At 39.8% G+C, this 23883-nt stretch overlaps 1 protein-coding gene and 1 pseudogene across 1 annotated transcript; both read left to right on the top strand.

Moving 5' to 3' along the window:
- The first annotated feature begins 1267 nt into the window (after positions 1-1267).
- LOC103416656 (WAT1-related protein At5g40240-like) lies at positions 1268-4453 on the top strand (annotated as a pseudogene).
- Positions 4454-5623: 1170 nt separating this feature from the next.
- On the top strand, positions 5624-9025 carry LOC103403307 (WAT1-related protein At1g70260). Its single transcript, XM_070815166.1, has 7 exons — positions 5624-5932; positions 6219-6296; positions 7220-7336; positions 7568-7838; positions 7976-8140; positions 8224-8375; positions 8455-9025. The coding sequence occupies exons 1-7, from the start codon at positions 5727-5729 to the stop codon at positions 8609-8611; spliced, it is 1146 nt and encodes a 381-aa protein (XP_070671267.1). The 5' UTR covers positions 5624-5726; the 3' UTR covers positions 8612-9025.
- The last annotated feature ends 14858 nt before the right edge of the window (positions 9026-23883 follow it).

The following is a 23883-nucleotide window of genomic DNA, read 5'->3' as shown; positions in this document are numbered from 1 at the left end:
TTTGTTGTTTTTTGATTAGTTATAAATTTCTGAACTATCAGTCTCCTTATTATAGTTGATGAGGTAGGAGGACAAGTTAGTTGAAATGCAAATGGGAATCTGTCAATGTTAAAAAAGAGACGAATGTATTGACGTGAAAGGGTAAAATGGTAATTTTATTATGACTGGCATTTATAAGTTTCTTTTTGACGGAATTATCATTTTACTATGAAACTCAAAATTATTGACATTTATAAGTTTCATTTTGACGGAATTATCATTTTACTATGAAACTCAAAATTAATTTTTTACCCTTCCACGTAAGCACATTCCATCTCATTTTTAAAAAATCAATAGAATCTCAGGAATCTAAAACGAATCTTGAGTTTCAGAATGCAAAATTACGCAATTTTGTTCCAAAAAGAAAATGAGATTGAAGTTGAGTTTCATTGGGCATATAAAAATATAATTATATTTTAGTCTAAAGTTTAAACAAAAAACAAACGACGTCCCGCCCACTTGACTCCACTATGACCATGCAAATGGGTGCACCAGGTGAAGTCATCGATTAAATGGATTCAAGGCTTGTCTTACATTAGGACTCCATGTCTGCATCTTGCTGTGAAAAATTCTGGTTCTGAGATCGAAGAACAAAAAAAAAAAAGGAGTTATGGGGAAGATTGCAGCACTACCAATTGTTGGGATGGTGTTGGGTGAGTGTGCACAAGCTGGGCTAATTATAATAAGCAAAATAGCCATGTCTAATGGCATGAGCAACCTCATCTTTCTCTGCTACTCCAATGCCCTCCCCACCCTCATCCTCCTCCCAATTTCTCTAGCCTTCCACAAGTAATTAAATCTCACCTTTTCTCAACTACCAGAATCCAAAGGTTTGATTTGTCACTGTGGTTTGTTACTTTGATCATAAAGTTAATTTCTTTCTTTGCTCTTGTCTTATGTGTTCTTGGTAGATCTGAGTGTTGTGATTGGCTCATATTTTGAGCTGTTAACAATTAAGTGATTTTGTGTGTTATGCTTTCGGAATAGTGACCAAATGTGTCCATATCTTATTTTGGCTAATAGTGGAAGACAATGATGATGTTTCATGGGATTCTTTTGTTTTGGCCTTTTTTATTGATTTCCCATTTGCATGCCACGAAAGTGGCTTTGGGTTTTGAGTAAAAGGCAAAGGGAGCATGATGCATCATCATTATGTCTGTGCAAAAAAAGGAGAGGTTGATTCATTTTCTTTCCATTTAACTGCAAAGAGCCGAAGTGGAGAAAGAGAGAGAAAGAGCATTCGGCTCTCTCCTGAGAAGGCATCAGAGAGCATCCAAAGGGGGAGAGCATTCGGCTCTCCCATGGGAAAGCATGGGCATGGGTGAGAGAAAAATCAAGAGAGCTAGAGTAAAAAGTATTCTAGTGAAAGAACTCTTGGGTAGAGTGAGACTCTTGGAAAAATTCTATGAGTGGGTGTGTAAGGGATTTGGGATTGGGTTATGTTGATTTAACTCATGTGTACTTGTACTGTTATTCTCATAGTGAAGAGCAATATCTCTCTGGGGACGTAGGCATGATTTTTGCCGAACCTCGTAAATTTTTCGGTGTCTTTATTTGTTGTATTTTATTCTGTTCAACTGAGTGTGATTTTGGTGAGGTTGTAATCTAAATCTCGTTTCCGAACTGATGAACGGACCAAGGCACAACACTGAGTGCCCTCCTCTCACTTTCTCGATCATCAGTTGGTTCTTCTTGCTTGGTCTAATTGGGTAAGTTAAGAATTACATCTGTTGATGAAAAATCCTATGTGAGAATTAATAAAGGTTGCATTTTTAATTTGTTGGTGGGTGATTACTGATTAATGGGTTTGATTGATAATTTCAAGAGTTTTGCAGATTCATGGCGCAGTTTCTTGGTTATGCTGGGATTAAATATAGCTCTCCTACTCTTAGTACAGCTATGCTCAACCTCATTCCTGCTTTTACCTTTGTACTTGCAGTTATCTTCAGGTTATACCCTCCTCTTTTTACTCAAACCGAAAATTGTGATCAACCTCCATGTTTTTTTATCTTTTGCCAAACCGATGTTTTAAGCTACTGTTAATTGATAATTCATTGGGAGGGGGATTCGAACTCGGGTGCAAGCGGGCGGTAAACTGCTCTGGCCAATTGACATGCTTCCCTTTTTGTTTCTTTATTCTGAAGTGTGATTTTATCAGAATCGTCGTATTTTGTTAATGAAACCTGAGCATTAGTTATGAGTACCTGTTCTGTTCTTAGGTTTTGTAGAAGAACCAGTGTTAATATATTGATTATCTTGTTTTTTTATTCCAAGGAGAATTTAGCTGATGATGAGCTCTCTCTCATTCCAGACAAGAGTTGTACAACGCAATTCTGAGACACTGGTAGAATGGTAATCTTACACCATCACTGATTTCTAAATTCGTTCAAATGCCTGGTTTCAGAATGGAAAGAATTGACGTGAGAAGCTTCAGTAGCCTAGCTAAAACCTTGGGAACAATAGTTTCAATTTCAGGGGCTTTCATTGTGACTCTTTACAAGGGACCCCCAATTCTGAATACATCCTCAACTGTTATGACTGATATGTTGTCTCAAAAGCAACTTTTATCCGAACAGTCAAACTGGGTCCTTGGAGGAGTGTGTGTCGCAGCTAATTGCATGTTGGCCGCATCTTGGCTTATTGTACAGGTGAAATCTGTAAACTTTTACTTAAAACCTCTTGAAAGTGTGAAATTTGGTTAGAAACTAAGAGTACTTCCTATTTCATTTCTGTGTTTCAGGCATCAGTTCTAAAGAAATACCGCGCAGAGCTGATCATGGTTTTTAATTATTGCTTCTTTGTGGCTATTCAATCTGTAGTTGTTCTTCAATTGTAGAAAGAGACCTGATTTCATGGGAATTAACACCTAAAATCAGGTGGATCGCTGTTCTATACTTGGTAATTAGATAACTAAACCCAGCCCTGATATACCTTTTGGATGTAATATTTCTAACACATGAACCTAAGTTGCTAAGTTATATTATTGCAGGGAGTGTTTGGCTCAGCATTCCAGGTTGGTGTATCTACTTGGTGTCTTAGAAGGACAGAGCCTGTGTTTGCAGCTATGTTCAAGCATTTGGGGATTGTCGTTGCAGTTTTCATTGGTGTTACCTTCTTAGGTGATACTTTCTACCTTGGGAGGTAGGGTTTAATCTTTATTCCCTGTAACCTCCATATCAAAATGTCGTCGATTGAGAGGCACTAATTTTGGTCGTGTTGAAAATTGCAAAAGGGACACCATTTAGCTTCTCAGTTTACATTTACTGAATGCTGCAGTTTGATAGGAGCAGTTGTTATTGTCATTGGATTTTATTCTGTGATGTGGGGAAAGCCAATGAAGAGAAGAGGGGTGATGATGCAGGGGAAGGAAGCCTGGCATCGAGCAAACAACGGGTCCCTCTATTGCAAAGCCATATTGAAGAAATATAGACGTTTTTTTTTTGCAGTTGCCAAAAAAAGGGTAAGTCTGTGTTGTTTTTGTCTTAGTTCTTTTAGAATGCTGCCCTTTCCATGATTCTCGAAAATTGGGATAGGTTATTGTAGGAATTGATTTGCTCAGGCCGTGTGCGGGCACAATGAAGATCCATTTGTCATCGGAATCCTGCATACATTCATTCAAACGCAGTATGTTGGTGTAAATTGGGCATAGTTGCAAATTTGCTACAAAGGTGAATGACCATGTGAAGCATGTCGTGCCTATTGGCACTGCTACTGACAAAATATTATGGCTCCCCTGTCTCATTTTAAATATTGTCCAGGAGAGAGTAGAAATCTAAAAGGACAATGCCAGTTCTATGAACCTTACGTTATCTGGCTTCTCATTTCATGAGGAGGCAGCTTCATTGCCTTGTCGTTAATTAACCTTTTGAACTACTAAAGCGTTTCTAAATTATTTGTAGATGTGGTTCATATATTTTGACAAATTTCTTGACTTTTCCAATGAGTTGCATATGCATATATATATGTTTGATGTTTCCCTGCATACTATTTTTTAAGCTAGTTTTCTTGTTAGTTTTGGTGGTTTTCTTCATAACACGCGCAGCGCTGACAGGAGAAGTTTTCGAAAAGAGCATTAAATAGGAAATAACAGTTGATTTTCCATGGATAATGTAGGATCACCATGAATGTGGGGAGCATGATCAAAGATACCAGCAGCAGGAGTTGAACATTGAGTTTACAGGGTCAAAGCTGCCTTAAGAGCAACAACATAGCATATTTGTGGAAAGCAACTCCTTATTTGGAAGTGAACAAGCAGATGTATATCCTTCTTCAGAAGTAGTAGAAAATAAGGTAAGAATGTTGTAGTTAGGGTTGGCGGGAGGAAATGTGATGGCAAAGGCCAAAGTTATTGAAGAACATATTTGATTGTTTGACACTGTTTAATCAAATACAATAAGAAAATTGTACAATCTTATACCATATTCCAACTATGGAATACAGAATTAGTAGTGTGAGCATCAGTTTTTCGTACTTTCAAATTCGATATCCTGCTAGGTAAGTTCAAATTAAAATACAGGGTTATCTGGACAGATAAACGTATTCAAGGAATTGGGAATTCGGTTGTGGAAATTTGCTAATCTGTTGAAATGAGGTTGTGGAATTCAGCTCAAGAATTTGCCATTTTCCTTAAAGAACAATAATGCAGGAGAAAGTAGTTAAGGAAGAGTTAGTGCTATTTTCTCAGTAACTCCGGGGGACTTAGCTGAGCACAGGTTAAAGTTTGACATAAAATCACATCGAAATATTATCAGAAAACGAAAACACCACCGTTGATCCTTGTTATAAACTTATAGCTGAGTAATTAGGTGGACTTATTAGCTTAAATTAACAATATTTCTTGGCAAGGTTGTTTGAAATGTTGTAATGAAATCTCCAGGAGTGGAGGCCAGAACAACTATTTTCCAGCATTGAAATATAAAGGAAAAAAAATCGTAAGGCAGTCTATAATGGTGGCATAACACATCATCATAACAAGTTATTAAATTTGAATTGCTCATAAAGGAGCACTAAGAAACTGATAGACTGAGGGGCAAATGAGTGGCTAACATGCGTTTGTGTCGAATAAGCTTTTTAGTGTTCACGTAATATTACTAATTCATTTATAGTTGAAGAAGTTTTTTAATGTTCACGTAATATTTCTAATTCATTTATATTTTTACACGTTTTTTTATTTATTAATATTAAACTCAATGTTTATGAAATATCAATCATGTCATTCAATCATATATATTATAACATGTAAATTAGTGATATCACGTGTCGGTATCTCTCTCATGTACTCTTATTAGTAATATCATATGCTAGTATAACAATCATACTAAAAAAATACATGTGTTAGAATATGAGTAAATTGATAACTTCACATGTTAGTATAACAGATGCACTTCAGAAATTTCTCCAAATAATTTTTCCAAAAAGGAAATCAATATTTATAAGAAACCTTGGTCCAAAATAGGTCAGCCTCCCTTGTATTAATAATAATTGTAATGATAAGTATACATCCGAGTAGCTACTTCACCTTTTCAAGTAGCTTCACCTTTTCATGAAGGGCTGCCCTCCTTCTACCTGTCTTCACATACATACAGAGAGAGAGAGAGAGAGAGAGCCATTTTTCTTCTTCTTATAAACTTGCTAGCTTTTTTAGCTGATGCAAAACTAAGAGAGAGAGGGAGTAATTAGAAGCAGTGATGTGGATGATGAGTAACCTTAAACTGCAGGAAACGGTGCCGTTTGCAGTGATGGTGGCAATGGAAGGTTGTACTATAATATTAACCATTTGGGCAAAATCTGTCATGACAAATTATGGCATGAGCCCCTTTGTTTTTGTCGTCTACACTCACTCCCTTTCCTCTCTCTTCCTCCTCCTCTCTTCTTTCCTCTTTCGCTGCTGCAGGTATCTCTCTCTCCGTCTCTCTCAAATACATACTTCCAAGTAATATTTTGACGGTGCTAGTTCGTTATAATGACATATTGGTAGTCTGCTCTTTTTTACTCTCTCTCCCTCTCATACATATATATACTTTCAAGTAATATTGACCGTACTAGCTACTTCATTACAATAATATTATTATCGATGATATATTGACAATCTGTTCTTAAAACTTGTGAGGCTGGTATTTTGTGTGTGTGTTTTTTTTTTTTCCCGATAGTATATAATTCAATAACAGTAATTATTGCAGCAGCAGAGGAGATTCAACACAGCAATCAGTCTTCACCTGGGCTCTATTCGTTCGATGCTTCCCCTTGGGTTTTACAGGGTATGCACTTCATATTCTTCCATCTCATCTCCAACGCATGAATCAATGGATTCTCCAGTTGACCTCAGCAAGCCTTAGGGGTCGTTTGGGAGTGAGATGCTTAAAAAAAAAACACCCATGAAAAAAAGTTGTGAAGGTTTTAGGTGTTTGGTAAACTAAAAAAATGGGCTTATTTTGGAAGCTGCTGTGAGAATAAGCTGAAATCAAAGGAAAAAGCTGAAGCTGTTATTTGCAGCTTTGGAAAACTGGTTTTTTTTCAAAGCGCACGGAGCTACAGTACTCCTTTAATAAAAAGACCCACTATCAGACTGTTTTTTTTTCTTTCCAAAAGCACTTTTACAAAAAAGTTTACCAAACACTCTGCTGATTTATTTCATAACCGCTTATTCTTACAGCAGTTTTTTTTCAAAGCACAGCAATACCAAACCAGCCCTTAGAATATTCAGCTATGTACTGTATTGCACCTATTCTTCCGTCCTCCGTCTATAGGGAAAAAAAATATTCCTACCTAGAGAAATTTTTACTAGGACATATCTATAACCAATCCAAACATGTTGCAATACAGGCATAGTGGTTATATATTATACCCTAAATGTCTACCAAACTGTATTATACAACGTGGATGCAGACTTATGTCAAGTTAGTCAGGCCAATGTGCTCTCCATTTACACTCAAATTAAAAAATTTCTTCCTGTTTTTTATAATATATATCAATTGGTAAAAATAAATTATTTATACTGTATCTCGTATTTAAGTGGCATGGAATACTTTTTCAAATAAATATTCATCCATTCTCAACCATGTGAATAAAATAATTGTATAAACAAAGTCTACACGTTATGTGCAATATTTAGTTACTTCTGATGGAAACTTCCGAGCATTTTAGAAGAATAAAAATTCTTGGATGTGTTTTGTTTTTGTAGGATAACAGTATCTCAGAATCTTGGATTCCTTGGTTTAAGTTACAGCTCTCCTATTCTTGTGTGTGCCATGGGCCTAATGATCCCATCTTTTTCCTTTCTGCTCTCTATCTCACTCAGGTTTGTAATTAATTCCTACAACAACAAAAATGTTATCTCACTAGTATAAATCGAAAAAAAAAACCTAGCTAGTATAAATGTTGCAATATTGACACTATGAAAATGTTCTCTTGCACTCCTCCGTGTGTATTTTTCTGTTTGTTTTTATTTTATAAAAGAAGAAGTGTATGATAAAATAATTGTAATAACAATAACAGTTTCATGAAATTAACCCAATTATCTTAATTACAGGAGGGCGAAACTAGATTGGAGAAGCTCAAGTTTCCAGGCCAAAGTAAGTGGCACATTAATAACAATCATTGGGGCAATAGTGGTTGAACTCTACAAGGGTGAATATATAAGAAAATCTTCAGTTTCCTCTTCATATTGGTATATTAATCAACTTCAACTCCGAGTAGAGAAACTAGGCTTAATCTTCTCCTCAGAGAAAGAGCATTGGGTTGTGGGTGGCCTTTTACTGGCAGCATCTACTTTATCCGTTTCCGTATGGAACATCATTCAGGTAATTTATTGAAGAAGTTGTTATTGAGAGTTTAAAAAGTCCATACGTGAAAAAAATAAAGCGAGGAGTACACGATGTGTTTCATATTAGTTTCCTTTTTTACTGTTTAATTCTTGCTTTTACTCTGTTGTGATTAGATGGGAACGATGAAACTATATCCACAAGTGGAAGTCATGGAAGTGGTAACTTTTTATAGCTTGCTTGGGACAATCCAATCTGCAATGCTATCTTTGTTCCTAGAGAGAAACCCAAGTGCTTGGAAATTAAAACTCAACGGGGAGCTCCTTCTCATTGTTTTAACAGTAAGTAATTATCACAGAACATATGTAGTTAAATTGTAATTAATCATCTCGAGGAATTTCATTGTGCGTGCTCTTTGTTGTAGGCAATTTTCGGGGGTCTAGTTCGAAGTCGTGTTCAACATTGGTGTATGAACATTAAGGGCCCATATTATGTGCCGTTGTTCAAGCCGTTTGGGATTGTTTTTGCAACCATTTTTGGTGTCAGTTTATCTGCAAATAGTCTTTGTTATGGAAGGTAATTAAGTAGTCTTTGTTGCTTATGAATTTCCTTTTTATTTGGTATTCTATGGATTAATAGAGATGTAATCTTGCAGTGTGATGGGAGCAGTCATAACTGGAATGGGGTACTTTATTATAATATGGGGACAAATCAGAGAAGATGAAAAACATGATCAAGATCACTGTGTTGATGAGAATCTCGAATCCAGTTCTGAGAGGAAGGTCCCTCTCTTGCAAGAAGAAAATGTATAGAATAGTTTTAATTCTTAAACGGGAAATTACCTATCATCGGGTGTGTACCCTTTTCTATGTCTCTCTCCCACAGGTGATAGGATATATATATATATATATACACACACACACACACCTATTTCTATGTATCTTTCTTCTCAGGTTACTTGAGAGAGAGAAAAAGGTATACACCTCGTGACATGGGAGTTCTCCTTGAAAATACCAGAAAGCTTGAGACAAAAGAAGGCTCCTAGACATTAGGATTGCCGGTATGCTATGGCCAGTCGTGGATGCGCAGCAAATTCCTCACGTTTGATGCATTAGAATCTGCATGTATTGCTTGCGTGGTTCTTCTAGTTGTACATGAAGTGCAGGAATTCAAGATCAATTGTATTTGTTTTACGGTGTCAATGAATTTGTCGCATACGATTTTAATTTCTGATTGAGAGTACGTAGCAGTTTTGTTTATAGGGGAAAGCACATGTCTTTGCAGGTGGATACACAACCATGTGAAATACAAATGAACAAATTGATATGTGAAAAATCCCTCCATTTATTCAAGTACACTTCAACTTTCAATTACAACATGACTGATATCATTTCGGGTCATCACAAAAGATTCTGGCCAAGGACAAGGTCCCTGATGGATTGCAACTCAGTTACAACATCACTCATATCTTTTCGCTCTCTTGGGGATTCAGCAGAACACGAGATTCCGATTTAAATATTGAACTCAAACACACTTGGATTTTTTCAGCACTTATGATGCTGCTTTGGTTGGGAGTAATAGGGTCGAGCAGTGAATCTGGAACTCGATGAGGCAAACCCATCTTGACAAGATTGTGAAGGTTCAAGCCTTCACTAAACATAGGGTCGGTGGGTCTCTTCTACCAAAGCTGTAGACATCCCCACATGTTGCAATCTTGCTTCCCATGCCATACTCTACAATTCAAACATCACAAAAGACCAATATGAGCTCATTAGTAAATTAACTTTGTTTGTACCATACTTAGGGCTTCCGTATTTAGATCTCGTATAAATACTCAGAGGACTTAAATGTAATTATGTAATAAAGGAATGGGCAAATATGTAATAAGTGAGGAGCCCTTATTCTATAAAAGGACTCATCACCCTCACAATAGGGAGAGGCCATTTTCTTAGGCCATGGGAAGAGTTCTCTCACCCTCAGAAGCTCTCTCCCTCACTCCCCTCACTTCTTAGAGAAATACAATAATCAGTGTGGACGCAGCCCAAACATTGGGATGAACCACGAAACATCCTGTGTTATTTACATTTCTTGCAGATTCACGGTCAGATTTACGTTGTTCCAAGACCTCCGGTTTTGTGCATCAACATTTGGCGCCGTCTGTGGGAATCGACACGAAAAGCTATGTCGATTCTTTCATTTTTTTTTCACCTCCGCCGTGAATATGCAGAAACCCAAAAACCAAACACCTGCACAATCACTGCAAACCCCATGCCTTCCGCTCCAGCTCCCCGTCACTACAACCGTTACAAACAAGCTTCATAATTCTCAGATCTTTCTCTCTCTCTCTCTCTCTCTCTCTCTCTCTCTCTCTCTCTCTCTCTCTCTCTCTCTCTCTCTCTCTCTCTCTCTCTCAGCAATGGGAGTTTCAAAGACCAAAACTTTACCACATTTTCCATCATTTCGCTTCATTTTTCACTTTTTCCACACTTTCCGGAACTGTCCTCCCATCTCATTTCTCCTCAGCTCAGCAGCCCATAACGAACCAACAACTGAAGGAGAGAAAATGATCATGGGCAAAGTTACGCCATGTCGAATCTCTCAATTTGGAGGCCGGAAGAGTGTCCATGAATGGAAGGCACGGCTCACAGGCGGCAGAATGAAATCAGTGAGAAACTTGACGGGGTCGAAGCTCTCGACGGTGGAGAGGGGCTCGAGCCGAAGGTGACCACTATGACTGGATAACCTGACCCGAAACAAAAGCCTGTTCACGACTTCTACGGGATCCATTTTTGGGGCTCCAAGGTTAGAACGTTTCAAGGGTTCAGAAACCTTTCGAACAACCTGGGTTTTTTTTTTATTCCGATTCCGAGTGTTTGATCTCCACTATGACCTAGCTGCTGTTGAAGTTCCGTCTATAAATGGATAATACTTTGGTCTTAGTATATATGAGTTCTTGAAGGTAAAGGAGTAACAAAAATTTTCTTGTTATATCAAGAGGTTTGTTATATCAAGGAGTAACAAAAGACCATGTTTAGGTGCTGATGGTCGAGAAGAGATCCGGAGAGGATCTCTTCCACCAAGGTCACCAGATCAAGTGATCCAGGCTTTTTAAATTTCATGCCCAAAGTTTAATTTGTCAACAATTTATGCTCAGTACATGATCGAAATTACTTATTTTCAATAGAAGGTTTAGAAGAAGACGATGATTACGGGTTGTGTTTTACTGGTAGTAGAAGCTATGGTTGGAGTGTTAATTTGGTTTGTGGTTCTGCTGGATAAGGTTAACAAAGTATAAAAAATAAAAATATATCTTTGTGAATAGTATTTGTCATTGCTTGTCCTTGCTTTTACTCTTTTCAAACTAGTAAAGTCGCACAAAGGTAAATACTGATAGAGATGCTCTTGCCCTTGCCTTGTCTTTGCCTTCCACTAAACTGTAAAGATGCTCATATTGGTTTGTGTGAGAAGGAACATACCTATGTGTTTTCATGTTAAGAACAAAAAAAATAAGATGCGGATGAAAATGCAATCATATGAATTGTAGATATATATGAAATGTGTGTGTGTGTATGTGTATAACAAATCTATTAAGGGTACAAATCAACAATACAGTTAGAAATATAGTTAGCGAGTTTGTTAGTATTTGATTAGAGTTGTTAGGCTTACTAGTATATAAACAAAGTGTGTAATCTTCATTCTTTTAGTTAATACAAATCATATTTCTCTCTCTAAATTCTCTCTATAAGATCTTTGTGTTCATTATTTTCTTCATCTTTCTTCTTGATTTTCTCTTCAATTTCCAAACATTTCAATGTAGTTAACATGGTATCAGAGCCACCAGGCTCAAGCCATGGATTATGGTGGTTCCATTTGTCATTAGATTTCATCGTTTTCATTGTTTTTTTTTTCATTAGGTTTTCTTAATTTGGTGCTTCCGCGATCGTCATGTAACTTCTTGGTTGATTTTTCTTCTAGGCTATGAATATATATAGTTGATGATATTTGGGTTGTCAAAATTGTTTCTTCATGCCAAATAGAAGTGGCAATTTGATGTTTCAGTTCTTGAATTTGGGAATTTTTTTTTTTTTTAGATTTCGATTCCTTCGACCGCCAACCCTCTCCATCGTACACAGGTGTGAGTAATAGCTGGAAATGAATCCAGTCAAGTTGTTGAAGCCCAACGAACGGTGATCGATTTCGAGGCCACTCGCGTGACAGAAATCTTGTTTAAGACCCGCCAATGGATATCCCATGGTTCAAATTCTTTCAGACTCGCAAAGGTGGTTGAGCATAATAAGAAACCACAGGTCAAACTAACGCTGCCATTCTGGTACGACATCGGCTTCCATGATGTGCAAGCAATTTTGATGTGGCAGCGTGCTTGAACTTCTTTTCATTGTTGGAGTATGACAAAGACAAGGACTGGTGGATGTAGATCTTATCCATCATCAAAGCGGTTGTTGGTTCTGTGGAGCCAAAAATATTCACAAGGCGACGCGTGCATTTTTGGACAAAAATGACAAAAAGGACAAAAATACCCTTGCAGTACAACGAGGTTCCTACGCGCAAGCAACGGGCAACCCTCTTTCAACCAAGACAGAAGTGCCTAAATAGGTAACAATTCAAAGTCCATCTCATCAAATCCTTTCTACAAGGTAATTCCCAAACACATTCCTTTTAAAAATTATGTTAATTGGCTAATTAATGGGTTTATTGCCTAATTAACCCATTAATTGTCAATTAAACCATCCATTATATCCAAATAACCACAAAATACATCCAATTCAACCCTAAAAACACTACATGGCCGGCCATCCCCTTAGCTTTCTACCTTCCCTATCTTTTCCCACTTTATTACCCAAATAAAGCTAATCATTCAATTTGATAACCCCCCATTTATTTCTATCATATTTTACTAGCCAATAAAGTGGCTAATTAAACCACAAATTCACCAAAAAATGGACAAAGTGGCTGGCCACTTCCTTTTAAAAGTGGACCAACCTAGTCCTATAAATAGGGACCCATTTTCACCAAACACTCATTCCAAACCTCTTGCAAAAAATCCCAAATACTCTAAACACTATTTCTCTCTAAAATTCTAACTTTGGCATCGGAGGTTCTTCAGCCAAAGCCCCCCCCATTCATCGTGGGCGCGTGAGGCTTTTGGCCTTAACCTAAGGTGCTAGTTGTTTTGTAGGTGCAAAATCGTCCAAGATCGAGGAGGAGAAAATTTGCATCCACAAATTGGTGCTTTCATTGAGAGTTGAAATCCATACTCGTAGAAGACTCTCGCACAAAAAGGTTTTTTCTTTATTTTCTAGTCCATTTGAATATTTTTCATACGTTCTTATTATTAGAATTTTTTACTTGCAAAGTTTCTTTGATAAAACGTATAAGAAAAATATAATGGCTAGAAATTTAGAAAATTCCACAAGTGAAAATTCTAATATTCAAGAAATGGGATTGCGGAGATCCGTGAGGCTAAATGCGACAATAAGTGGAGCGGCACCACCACCACGAGTTTCCACCACGGGAACCACCCCGGTGGCTACCTCGGTAGTCACCCGTGGCGAGGTCCATGGTACTTTCACCACGGCCCGAGCCGTGCCATCCAAGGCTCACGGCACCAAGGCCACGACCCAAGCCATGTCACTCCAAGCCCAACGTGAATTTAACGCGTTGCAAGCCAAGCCCAAACCTCGCACCCATGTGCATCACACTCCGAGCAGCCTGCTCCAATCGAGCAGCCCACTCTAGTGGCCCAACCTGCTCTCATAGCCCATCCTGCTCCCGCCTAGCAGCCTGCTCTCGTGGCCCAGCCTGCTCTCGATAAGCAGCCTACTCCTGTGGTCCAGCCTGTTCCAGCCGAGCCGCCCACTCCCGTGGCCCAGCCTGCTCCTGCCGAGCAGCCTACTCTCGCAGCCCAGCTTGCTCTCGAGGCCCAGCCTGCTCATGCGACCCAGTCTGCTCCCATGGCTTTCCAAGCAGCCCAAGATTATCTCAACCATCCAAACCTACCATCAAGTCGGGGGCATTCTCACCACATTTTTTCACGAATTTGACATTTCCCAACTTAAATCTCGTGCCGGGAGTCTACCACTCTTCCATTGCCCAAGAAGGCACATTCCTTCCAAGCTCTTCCAACCCAAATGGAGAACAACACTTGTCTCGACAAGTCATAGAGTTGACAAGCGTCCTCGCACAGCAGACGACCTTGGTGAATCAGCTCTTGCAGCGCACCGAGATGCAACGTGCCCCAGACGAGGTGTCCCGAAGTAGGACAAGGGCAGACAAAGAACCTCTCCAGCAGCGTCTCGGTAAGCAGCCACGAACCGAGCGTTCAGGCAGTATGCACTCTCGATTGGGCCCTCGAGATAGCGTATACTCCCGTCTTAGAGCGTGGAGGAGCGTGCACTCTCGACTAGGCCCACAGACAAGCATACATTCACGGTTAGGGTCACACTCCGATAGTCAACATGAGCAGCCTTCCATGCGAAGTGTTCGTTTGCGGTTAAGCCTTCAAGGAGCATCATCCACCTCACATCAGAGTAGGCAGCCCGACGGATGGAGAGAAACAGTCACTCAATACGGCTTAAGTGCAACCGGCAGCCTGCGAAGAACTCGCTCGCCTGCTAAGAACGCGCTACATGCACTGCATCCAGGGCATAGACAAGCCAAACACATGGAAGAGCAGCCTAGACCAGCAAGTCACGGTTGGGGGCAGCCGAGCGCTCCGCTACCTCAACAAAAACAAATTCAGGAAGAAGTAGAGAGACTCTTGACCAAGCGATTGCGCAATTTCCAACGCAATGAGGTCATCGACGAGGCACTACGACGGAACATGACCAACATAAGCAAGTCATCCTTCACGGACAAGATCGAGCAGGTAGAGCCTCCACGCGAGTTTAGCATGCCACATTTCACATCTTTCAAAGGGGATGAAGACCTGGAGAGACACTTAAAGCACTACTGAAGCACAATGATTCTCTATCGAAACAACGACGGTCTCATGTGCAAGATATTCGCCACCACTCTACAAGGCGAGGCGCAAGATTGGTTCTACACCCTGCCGCCACAATCTATCCGGAATTTTGACGAACTTTCTTTGGTTTTCACCAAAGAATATTCATCTTATCGCTCGATCAAAAAGAAATCCGACCATTTGTTCGACGTCAAGAAAAACCCAAATGAGTCGCTTCGAGACTATGTGAGGAGGTTCAAAACAGAGAAGGTAAAAATAGTCGAATGTAACGACTCGATAGCTAGAGCAGCCTTCCAAAAAAGACTTCCAGCGGACCACCCACTATTCGGAAAACTGATAATGAAAGAATATCTAACTCTGGCAGACTCTTTCGCTCTGGCGGAGAAGCATGCACTTTGGGACGAAGTTCGACGATCTTGAATATGAAGTTCCCCACTACTCTGAAGGAGATTCAAAATCTGACTAGACGAGTAGTCACATCTGAAGCAGAAATAAGCTCTACCATCATACGAGAAGAGCTGGGGGCCCGACTACCTATATTCCATAATTTAAAAGCTCTCCTCGATGCTATTAGTTGTATTCCACAGTTTAAAAGCTCTTATTGATGTTATCAGAAATTCAAAAGCTAACTTTGGCAATAGTTGTTGTAACATAAAAGCTCAAGTTTTACCTTCAAACGCACGCAGTTATCATCATGATGCACCATTCTGCTGAATCCAGACGTGCGACGATAAATAAGTAGACCTTAGTGGATGCAAAGCTTTCTGACGAACACAACAACTCAGCTTAAAAGACACGCCAAGGGCAGAAGAACATTGGAAGGAACACTTAGAAGCAAGTTTTGTCCTCGTCGTCCCAGAAGATTCTACATAAGAGCAACATGTACCGGCAGTTGAGCACTACCTTCTGCCGTGCGTCACACGGCCATAGCCGACCCTTACTCCATTATTCAGCTCTAGAGTGGCCCAATATCGAAAGTTAAGCATCTCCTGCTACATGTAACATGGCCCTAGCTCCACGGCTCCCTGCCGAGCCTTCATGCCTAGCCTTGACAACGCAACAGAGCAGCCTGATGACACCCCGAAGGCAGTCGAGCATACTTTAGCCGCACCTACTCCCTCAATGGAGATTTCTGGCATTTGCATGTCAACGGCGCATCCAACTACAAAGGCTCGCGAGCAGCCGTGGTTCTTATCACCCCAAACGGTTCAATGCTCGAGCAGGCGATCACTCTAAGTTTCAAAGCATCTAACAACGAAGCAGAATACGAAGCTCTTCTAGCAGGCCTTCGAATGAAAAAAGACTTGGCGGTGAAAAAGCTTTCAATTCATTCTTATTCCCAACTAATCACCAACCAGACTACTAGGGGCAAAGGCATGATGATCGTGGCAACTGACTACTTCACCAAATAGGTAGAAGTAGAGCCCATGACGACAACGATTCAGACGGACATAGAGCGCTTCATATGGAGGAACATCATTTACTGATTTGGCATCCCTTAATCCATCGTCACCAACGACGGCCCGCAATTCGTGGGCAAAGATTTGGTGAAGTTCTTCCAAAAATATGGCATAAAGCAGCATATGTCCACGCCGAGATATCCTCAAGGCAATAGGCGGGCCGAAACATCCAAAAAGATGATCCTCAACTGCCTCAAGAAATCCTTCACCAACAAGAAGGGAAAATGGCCAGACAAACTCCCCGGATGTCTATGGGCATATCGCACCACCAAAAGACGAGCAACTGGTGAGACTCATTTCTCTTTGGCATTTGGCTAAGAAGCAATCATTCATCCCAATGTCATCAAGCCAAGTATCACCGCTCTACTACCAAGCATTGAGCAGAACAGTGAGAAGATAGCCACAAGATCTGGCAGAGGAGAAACGCGAGCATACAAATACCCGCATTGCAGCCTACCAGCAGCAGCTCTTCTCCAGCTACAACAAAAGAGCTAAGATTCGGCAGTTTTAGCCCGGAGATCTACTCCTAAGAAAAGCCTTCATCACTGCCCGCGGAGATGACTCCAAAAAGATGGATCTCATCTGGGAAGGCCGGTACAAGATCAACAGAGTAGGCGGCAAGAGTAATTACACCTTCGCCACCATGAAACGACAAAAAGATCGAAAAGCAGTGGAACGCCTACAATCTGAGGAAGTACCATGTGTGACCTCCCGCTACATCAAAGCCTGAAGACTCAAACAACTCGACGGGCACCACCTCACAAGCTGAGGACTATCTAGTTGTTATGCAGTTCCTACCTTACAGTTAAGTTCTCGTTCGTTTCACTCATTTTTCAATGAGAAATTCAGAAGTAATCACAACTTGGCTCGGTTGCATGCTTACAACAACTTATCATTCCTGCACTTCAAAAGAAGATTGCGCCCTTCTTAGGGACTCATCGCAGGAATTGCACCCCCCGAGGGACCAACCATGCTCTCCAGTGCAAGAGGGTAAACCAATTCCCCGACACCCATATGGGTCAGCTCTCCAAGACGGGAGGATAAACTTTACACTCCGAATATCCAGACGTGGATGAGCCTGGCTGGCCTAGTATAACTAGATGCACGATGGCTTGCACCAGGATTCCTAGAAGTAGCCACAATGGTCTTTTTCAAGGCTTAGCTAACTGAAGGATTTTGGGTCTCTTGGCCTAATCCGTGGGGAACCGGGCCCTAGAGACGGAGGGGGCACATTACGCAGTACGCCCTATAGACGGCTGCCCTGGAACCTTAAAGCTGCTACCGAGTGCACTAAGGTAGCCTACGGATTCCGGAAGACTGCCTACGGCTTGCCCTTCGAGCAGTAAAGTCGCGCTAGACTTATACAACCGCACATTTTTGTGAAAAGGTTAAACAAGCTAGCGCGCATATACGAAGTTTTATCCACTGCCGACATGCTACGTAGTCGATAAGCTTCACCTCTGCCAAGCGCGGAACAACCTACACCAAGTCCTAAAGTGTTGTGATACTTGCTACGCAACCTACGGAATTGAAGAAATTCAAGGTTAACAGCCTAGTGGTTACGCGGACTTGTCTACTTCTGTAAGTAAGGCATCCGGCTGCCAACCCTATGGCTAACAACTTTGCAAAGTTCTACACCAACACATACGGCTGTATAGGCTACGCGAGCTTGTCTGCTTATAAAAAGTAGCATGCCTGCCACTGGTCTATCAAGTCTAAAGGTTAGGGCATGAGCAAAATAAGCGAAGATGAAGAAAAACGAAGGAAAACATATTTATAAACAAATAGCAAAGGCCGAAGGAGTTCAAGCAAAACAAGAGCTACAAGGAAAAACAAAGAAAATCCTGAAGGCTACCTAGAATACTACACTACAGCAGCTTGGACATCCCACGACTACTCGGTCGCCACACCTTCAACAGTTGTAACGCTCTTAGCAGCGGCATCATCTAGCGCTTCACCCCCGGCTGCCCCAGCCTGGGCACTAACTTCTCCAACTACTTCACCAATAGAAGCCTTAAAAGTAAAAGCAAACAAGTCTTCCGGAGAAATAGAGAAGCTCATCTACTCCATTCTCAGCATAAGCAGCAAAGAGAGTAGGCTTTGGCGCCACTTTAGCAGCAAAGTCCACTTTACCACTCTTCATAATAGCAAGTTTCTACAAAGGTGAACCAGACATGGCTCCCAACGAACGTCCTGGTACAGACTTCGGCACTGGGGGCATGATAAAACCTTTACGCTGAGTAATTTTATCAACAATTGTACTAGCCATTCTCAACATGGAAAACGCCACATGCTCAGATCTAGCAACCTTATTTTTCTTCCCATTGGAAGAAGTCATGTCAATCACATACCCTCGGTAGCAGGCGGACCCTCATGAGCAGCGGAAGAAGTCTTCAGTTTTTTCTTAACTGGCATCTCATGAGCAGACGGGGAAGATCTCTTCTTTCCATCTTCATTCATAGTAAGCTTCATGACAGCGATCAGACGAGCCAATGCATCCGCTTTGATCCTCTTTACCTCCTCTTTCGGAAACAGCCCACATTTCTCTCAGCAAAGAAGACTAAGCAGCCAACGACATTCATGGTACTCAGCAGGGGAGCTCAACCCAGCATTCCAGCAGGCAGGAAGCCTGCATGCCCAACATTTCAGTAGCCCATGAGACCCACAATCTCCTCATTTCTCTCAATCGCCAGCTTGGCCCGAGTCAGGTCCAAAAGCCCAAATGATATGAGCTATGCGGCTCGCCTAGCACTGCGCCCCAGCGCCACAATCCGCGACCCCAGCCGCACAAACTGCCCTTAACTCAAGCCAAGCCAAGTTGTCCAAGCAGTGGTCCCTGCCACGACATCTCATTGGCCTATGCCGAGCCAACTCCTGGCCCTTGCCAGCCGACGTGCCGCACCACCCCGACGATTGTCTCGCAATAGCACTATCCGAGAAGAAGGCAAGAAAAATTAATTTTTTCTTACATCGGTGCGGCACGGAGAAGACGAAGAAATCAACGAAAGACGGTCCTTTGCACGGGCAAGATGTAGAAGATTGCTAGAGGAGGGGAAACAAATATCCTCTAACTTTCTCTCTCTTGTGGGGTAGACTAAATTGCTCTCCAAAGTTGATTTAATAACCCACTTAAGGTGGACTTAAATAGGCTTTGAGAGAAGTTTATTTTCCCTTCCTAGAAGGATCTAATTTCCAATTAAAGAAAGAATCTACATCAAAATAGGAAGCAGTCCTAAGTTTCCTAAAGCAAGAAGATCTCTACACATGTTGCCCTTTTCTGCGAGCAGCCCAACAAGTGTGGGGGCATTTGTGGAGCCAAAAATATTCACAAGGCGACACGTGGATTTTTGGACAAAAAGGACAAAAATACCCTTGCAGTACAACGAGGTTCCTACGCGCAAGCAGCGGGCAACCCTCTTTCAACCAAGACAGAAGTGCCCAAAATAGGTAACAATTCAAAGTCCATCTCATCAAATCCTTTCTACAAGGTAATTCCCAAACACATTCCTTTTAAAATTATGTTAATTGGCTAATTGATGGGTTTATTGCCTAATTAACCCATTAATTGTCAATTAAACCATCCATTATATCCAAATAACCACAAAATACATCCAATTCAACCCTAAAAACACTACATGGCCGGCCATCCCCTTAGCTTTCTACCTTCCCTATCTTTTCCCACTTTATTACCCAAATAAAGCAAATCATTCAATTTGATAACCCCCCATTTATTTCTATCATATTTTATTAGCCAATAAAGTGGCTAATTAAACCACAAATTCACCAAAAAATGGACAAAGTGGCCGGCCACTTCCTTTGAAAAGTGGACCAACCTAGTCCTATAAATAGGGACCCATTTTCACCAAACACTCATTCCAAACGTCTTGCAAAAAATCCCAAATACTCTAAACACTATTTCTCTCTAAAATTCTAACTTTGGCATCGGAGGTTCTTCAGCCAAAGCCCCCCCCATTCATCGTGGGCGTGTGAGGTTTTTGGCCTTAACCTAAGGTGCTAGTTGTTTTGTAGGTGCAAAATCGTCCAAGATCGAGGAGGAGAAAATTTGCATCCACAGGTTCTAACTTTGCCATGGATTCTTAGATCGATAAGAGACTTCTGGTTCTCTCTCTCAGCGTTCTTGGGTCAAGATTGAAGTTCTTATCAAGTTCTTGATTTCTGGTTTTCACAATGCACATAATCTGTTTGATTAAATGTTTCAGTAAGAAAATGCTACACTTTTTTTGTTCATCTTTCTTGTGAGTCCTTTCTGGGATATTAGTGTGATATTTGGGATATTTGGATTCAAGATTGGCCATTGCTTCAAGATCAGTGTTTGTGATATTTGGGATATTTGGCTTGGTGCTGTGACTGCACCTGCTTCACTTACTATTGTAATCTCTTGCTGCTGAAATTGTATGTTGAGTAGATTCTGATGCATTTGCTATTCTTGATCTTGTCTTATATACTGGTGTTAAAGTATACCAGAACTCAAATGAAGGGAATCAATTGCATGTGCCATATTAACCCCACTCTGTAATGATAAGGCATTCTTGTTTGCTTGTTGGGGACCCCTGAGAACTAACTGTGGATGCTGCTGAAGCATAGATTGTGTTAACTGATGAATGGTAGATTGTTCAGGAGCTAATTGTGTAGTATTTTCCTTATTACAGTCTACAATGTCGAGTCTAACTAGCTCAGTTGTTAGCATGTATCTATTGTAAGTTCGGTTATATGATGAAGTTTGAAGAAGTTGTTAACGGTAAATCCCACGAAGGGTAATTCTACATAGATATTGATTTTTTTGTTGTTGAAATTGTGAAGGCCGATGTCATTGTTAAGAGTAATTTTTTGGTAAAATTCACAAAGGGCGATCTCATGGTACTATAGTTAAGGCCGATGCCACACTATTGTTTGTTAATTTTCTGTTTTAAAGGCCAAAGTCAATGTTAAATGATGTTGTTGACGGTAAATCCCACGAAGGGTAATCCCGCAAGAAATTGTGATAACCAGCATGTGGGTGTGTTACAACTTTATAAGAGGATGTTCTTTGATTGAAGCTTCTGCCTTTTGGATGTATGCAGCTTAGTTCATGAAAAGATCGAAAAAATTGAGGTATAAGATTACTTATTCAAGTTTTAGAGGTTCAATCACCAGGCTTAAAGAATTGGATCATGGGAAATAAGGGCGGTGTTTCTGTTTGTGATGATACTGTGAAATTGGTTTATTGCATTTCTGATTGTAAGAATGTCTCTGTTGAGAAGAAAGTTTTTGAATTTAGCGAAAATGATTCTGGGTTTGCGAATGATGAGGAAAAGAATGTCGAAATGGAAGATAGGTTCTTCAAGGGTGTAGGATATAAGAGGGCGAGACTGGATGAGGAGTCTGTTCCAAGTTATATGCTACTGAATCTGAAGTTTTTGTTGATTCCCTGAAGAAAAGAGAGCATAAGTGCAGGCTTTGCAACAAGGTTTTCGGCACGTATCAGGCACTTGGAAGCCACTAAAGAGTTCACAAATCAACCAGCACCACTTATGTGGTAAATGTTGAGGATTATGAAGATAAAATTCCAATTAACAAGTTTTCGGAGATGAAGTACAGTTGCAAGCTTGCCAAGCCTAAATGCAATGATAATCCAGTAGGAGAAGAGAAGACAGAAAAAGTTATTGAGGATGTTCCCAACAGGCCAAGCGTTGGGTGGCCACAAGAAAGTTCATTTCGGCAAAGATACCGAGACAGGTGCAGAAGAGTCCAGAGTGCTGAAGCATCAGTTTATCCAACATCAGCGGTGCATTTGATCTTAGCCGTCCAATCGAAAATGGTGATGTTGATTTTAAGTCTTAGTGGCCTGGAAATGAACATAAGCATGAGCTGTCGATGGATCTGATGCCCAACTAAAAAGTGATTCCATCAAAAAATAGCTTTTGAAGTTTCAAGTGATTGCAAGATTGCAAATTGTTCAACTCTGTGTTCTGTTTTTTGGTTTCATAGTAGTGATTGCAGATGTTCTTCCAATCTTAAACTGGGTTTCCTTAGTTGAGATTTAGGGGGAGTATTAAGGGTACAAATCAGCAATACAGTTAGAAATATAGTTAGCAAGTTTGTTAGTATTTGGTTAGAGTTATTAGGCTTACTAGTATAAAAACAAAGTGTGTAATATTCATTCTTTTAGTTAATACAAGTCATATTTCTCTCTCTAAATTCTCTCTCTAAGATCTTTGTGTTTATCATTTTCTTCATCTTTCTTCTTGATTTTCTCTTCAATTCCCAAACATTTCAATGTAGTTAGCAAAATCGACGGTGTAAGTACTAATAACATATTCATATGAAATGTATGTGTGCGCGTGTGTGTAACAAATTGACGGTGTAAGTACTAATAACATATTCATGATGAATCCTCCATGATTTAGTTTATTTGGATGACTTAACAATCTCTTATTCGAACAATTTTTTTTAAAATGATATTCAAATGAAGATTAAGAATACAAATAATTCAGATTATATCATTTATACAATAAAAATGCACTATTTACAAATTGTAAGATATGTTCATTCCCTATAAAGGCAACGCAAATATTATCCATACAAGATTATGTAGTTAAATTATAGAAGTAGCTTGTTATTAGTGATTTGACAGGTTTTGTATTATTAGATGTTATGATGACGGCAAACGATGTGAGACCCAAAGTCCCACGCAATAACCCAGAGTAGAAGTACCCATAAAAACAACACGACCACAGCGCAACATGTTGACTGACGATTGATCCAAATCTCCCCGTCCTCCAATTAGGATAACAACATGCCTCCTTTAGGCCATTTCTTAAAAAGGTGTCAAATACTTATTTAGGATTAAAGACATCATCTTGTTCTCTTTTTATGTCATATTTGAGTCATTTGATCATTATTTTCTAGTTGTCCTTTATACAACAAACAAATATAGAGTCAAATGCCTTTAATTTCTTTGATCAAAAAAAAAAAAAGTTTTTAATTTAATTTTTTAATGCATGAGTCACATTGACACCAATAGAATGCAAACTAAAATCAATTTTAATTATTTTTTATTTAATGTAACTATGAGGCCAATATATTAATAAACTAAATATTTGACATGTCCATTGAAAATAAATAAGATTTAACATCTATATATAATTGGTCACATCAACAATCAATTAAAACTTTGACATTTGTTGTTTGCCTCTTGGTAGGCCTTTCTTGTAAACTCTTGGCATCTATGCCCTAGAATGCAATTCCTAGTACTCTAAAAAAAAAAAAAAAGAATACAAATGCTCTTATATTTTAAGACAAAAAACTTACACCTAAGAAAAGAGATAGACACAAAAAATAATATCTCGTGGTACTTTAATTTTCCTCTTGTCACAATGATATGCCATTTTTATTTCTATTTCAGTTTCTCACGTAATTAATGAAGATCACATTACTTTATTTCTGTTCTTTATTAAAAAAAATAAAAAATTAAACACAGAATTTCGGATGAATAATTGCACGTATGAAATCCTTTACAACAACTTTATCAACTTTGAGGTTTACTTTTGTTTTATTATTTTTCGCCAATAAATGTGATCCAAGCCTCCAAGGAGGTTGGTCGGCTCTCACTAGGGAATTGATTATTGGGTCCAATGACGCA

This window comes from Malus domestica, chromosome 16, assembly GCF_042453785.1.
Source record: "Malus domestica chromosome 16, GDT2T_hap1".
In the NCBI taxonomy this organism is placed as follows: domain Eukaryota; kingdom Viridiplantae; phylum Streptophyta; class Magnoliopsida; order Rosales; family Rosaceae; genus Malus; species Malus domestica.
This window is presented reverse-complemented; position numbering and strand designations above follow the sequence as displayed.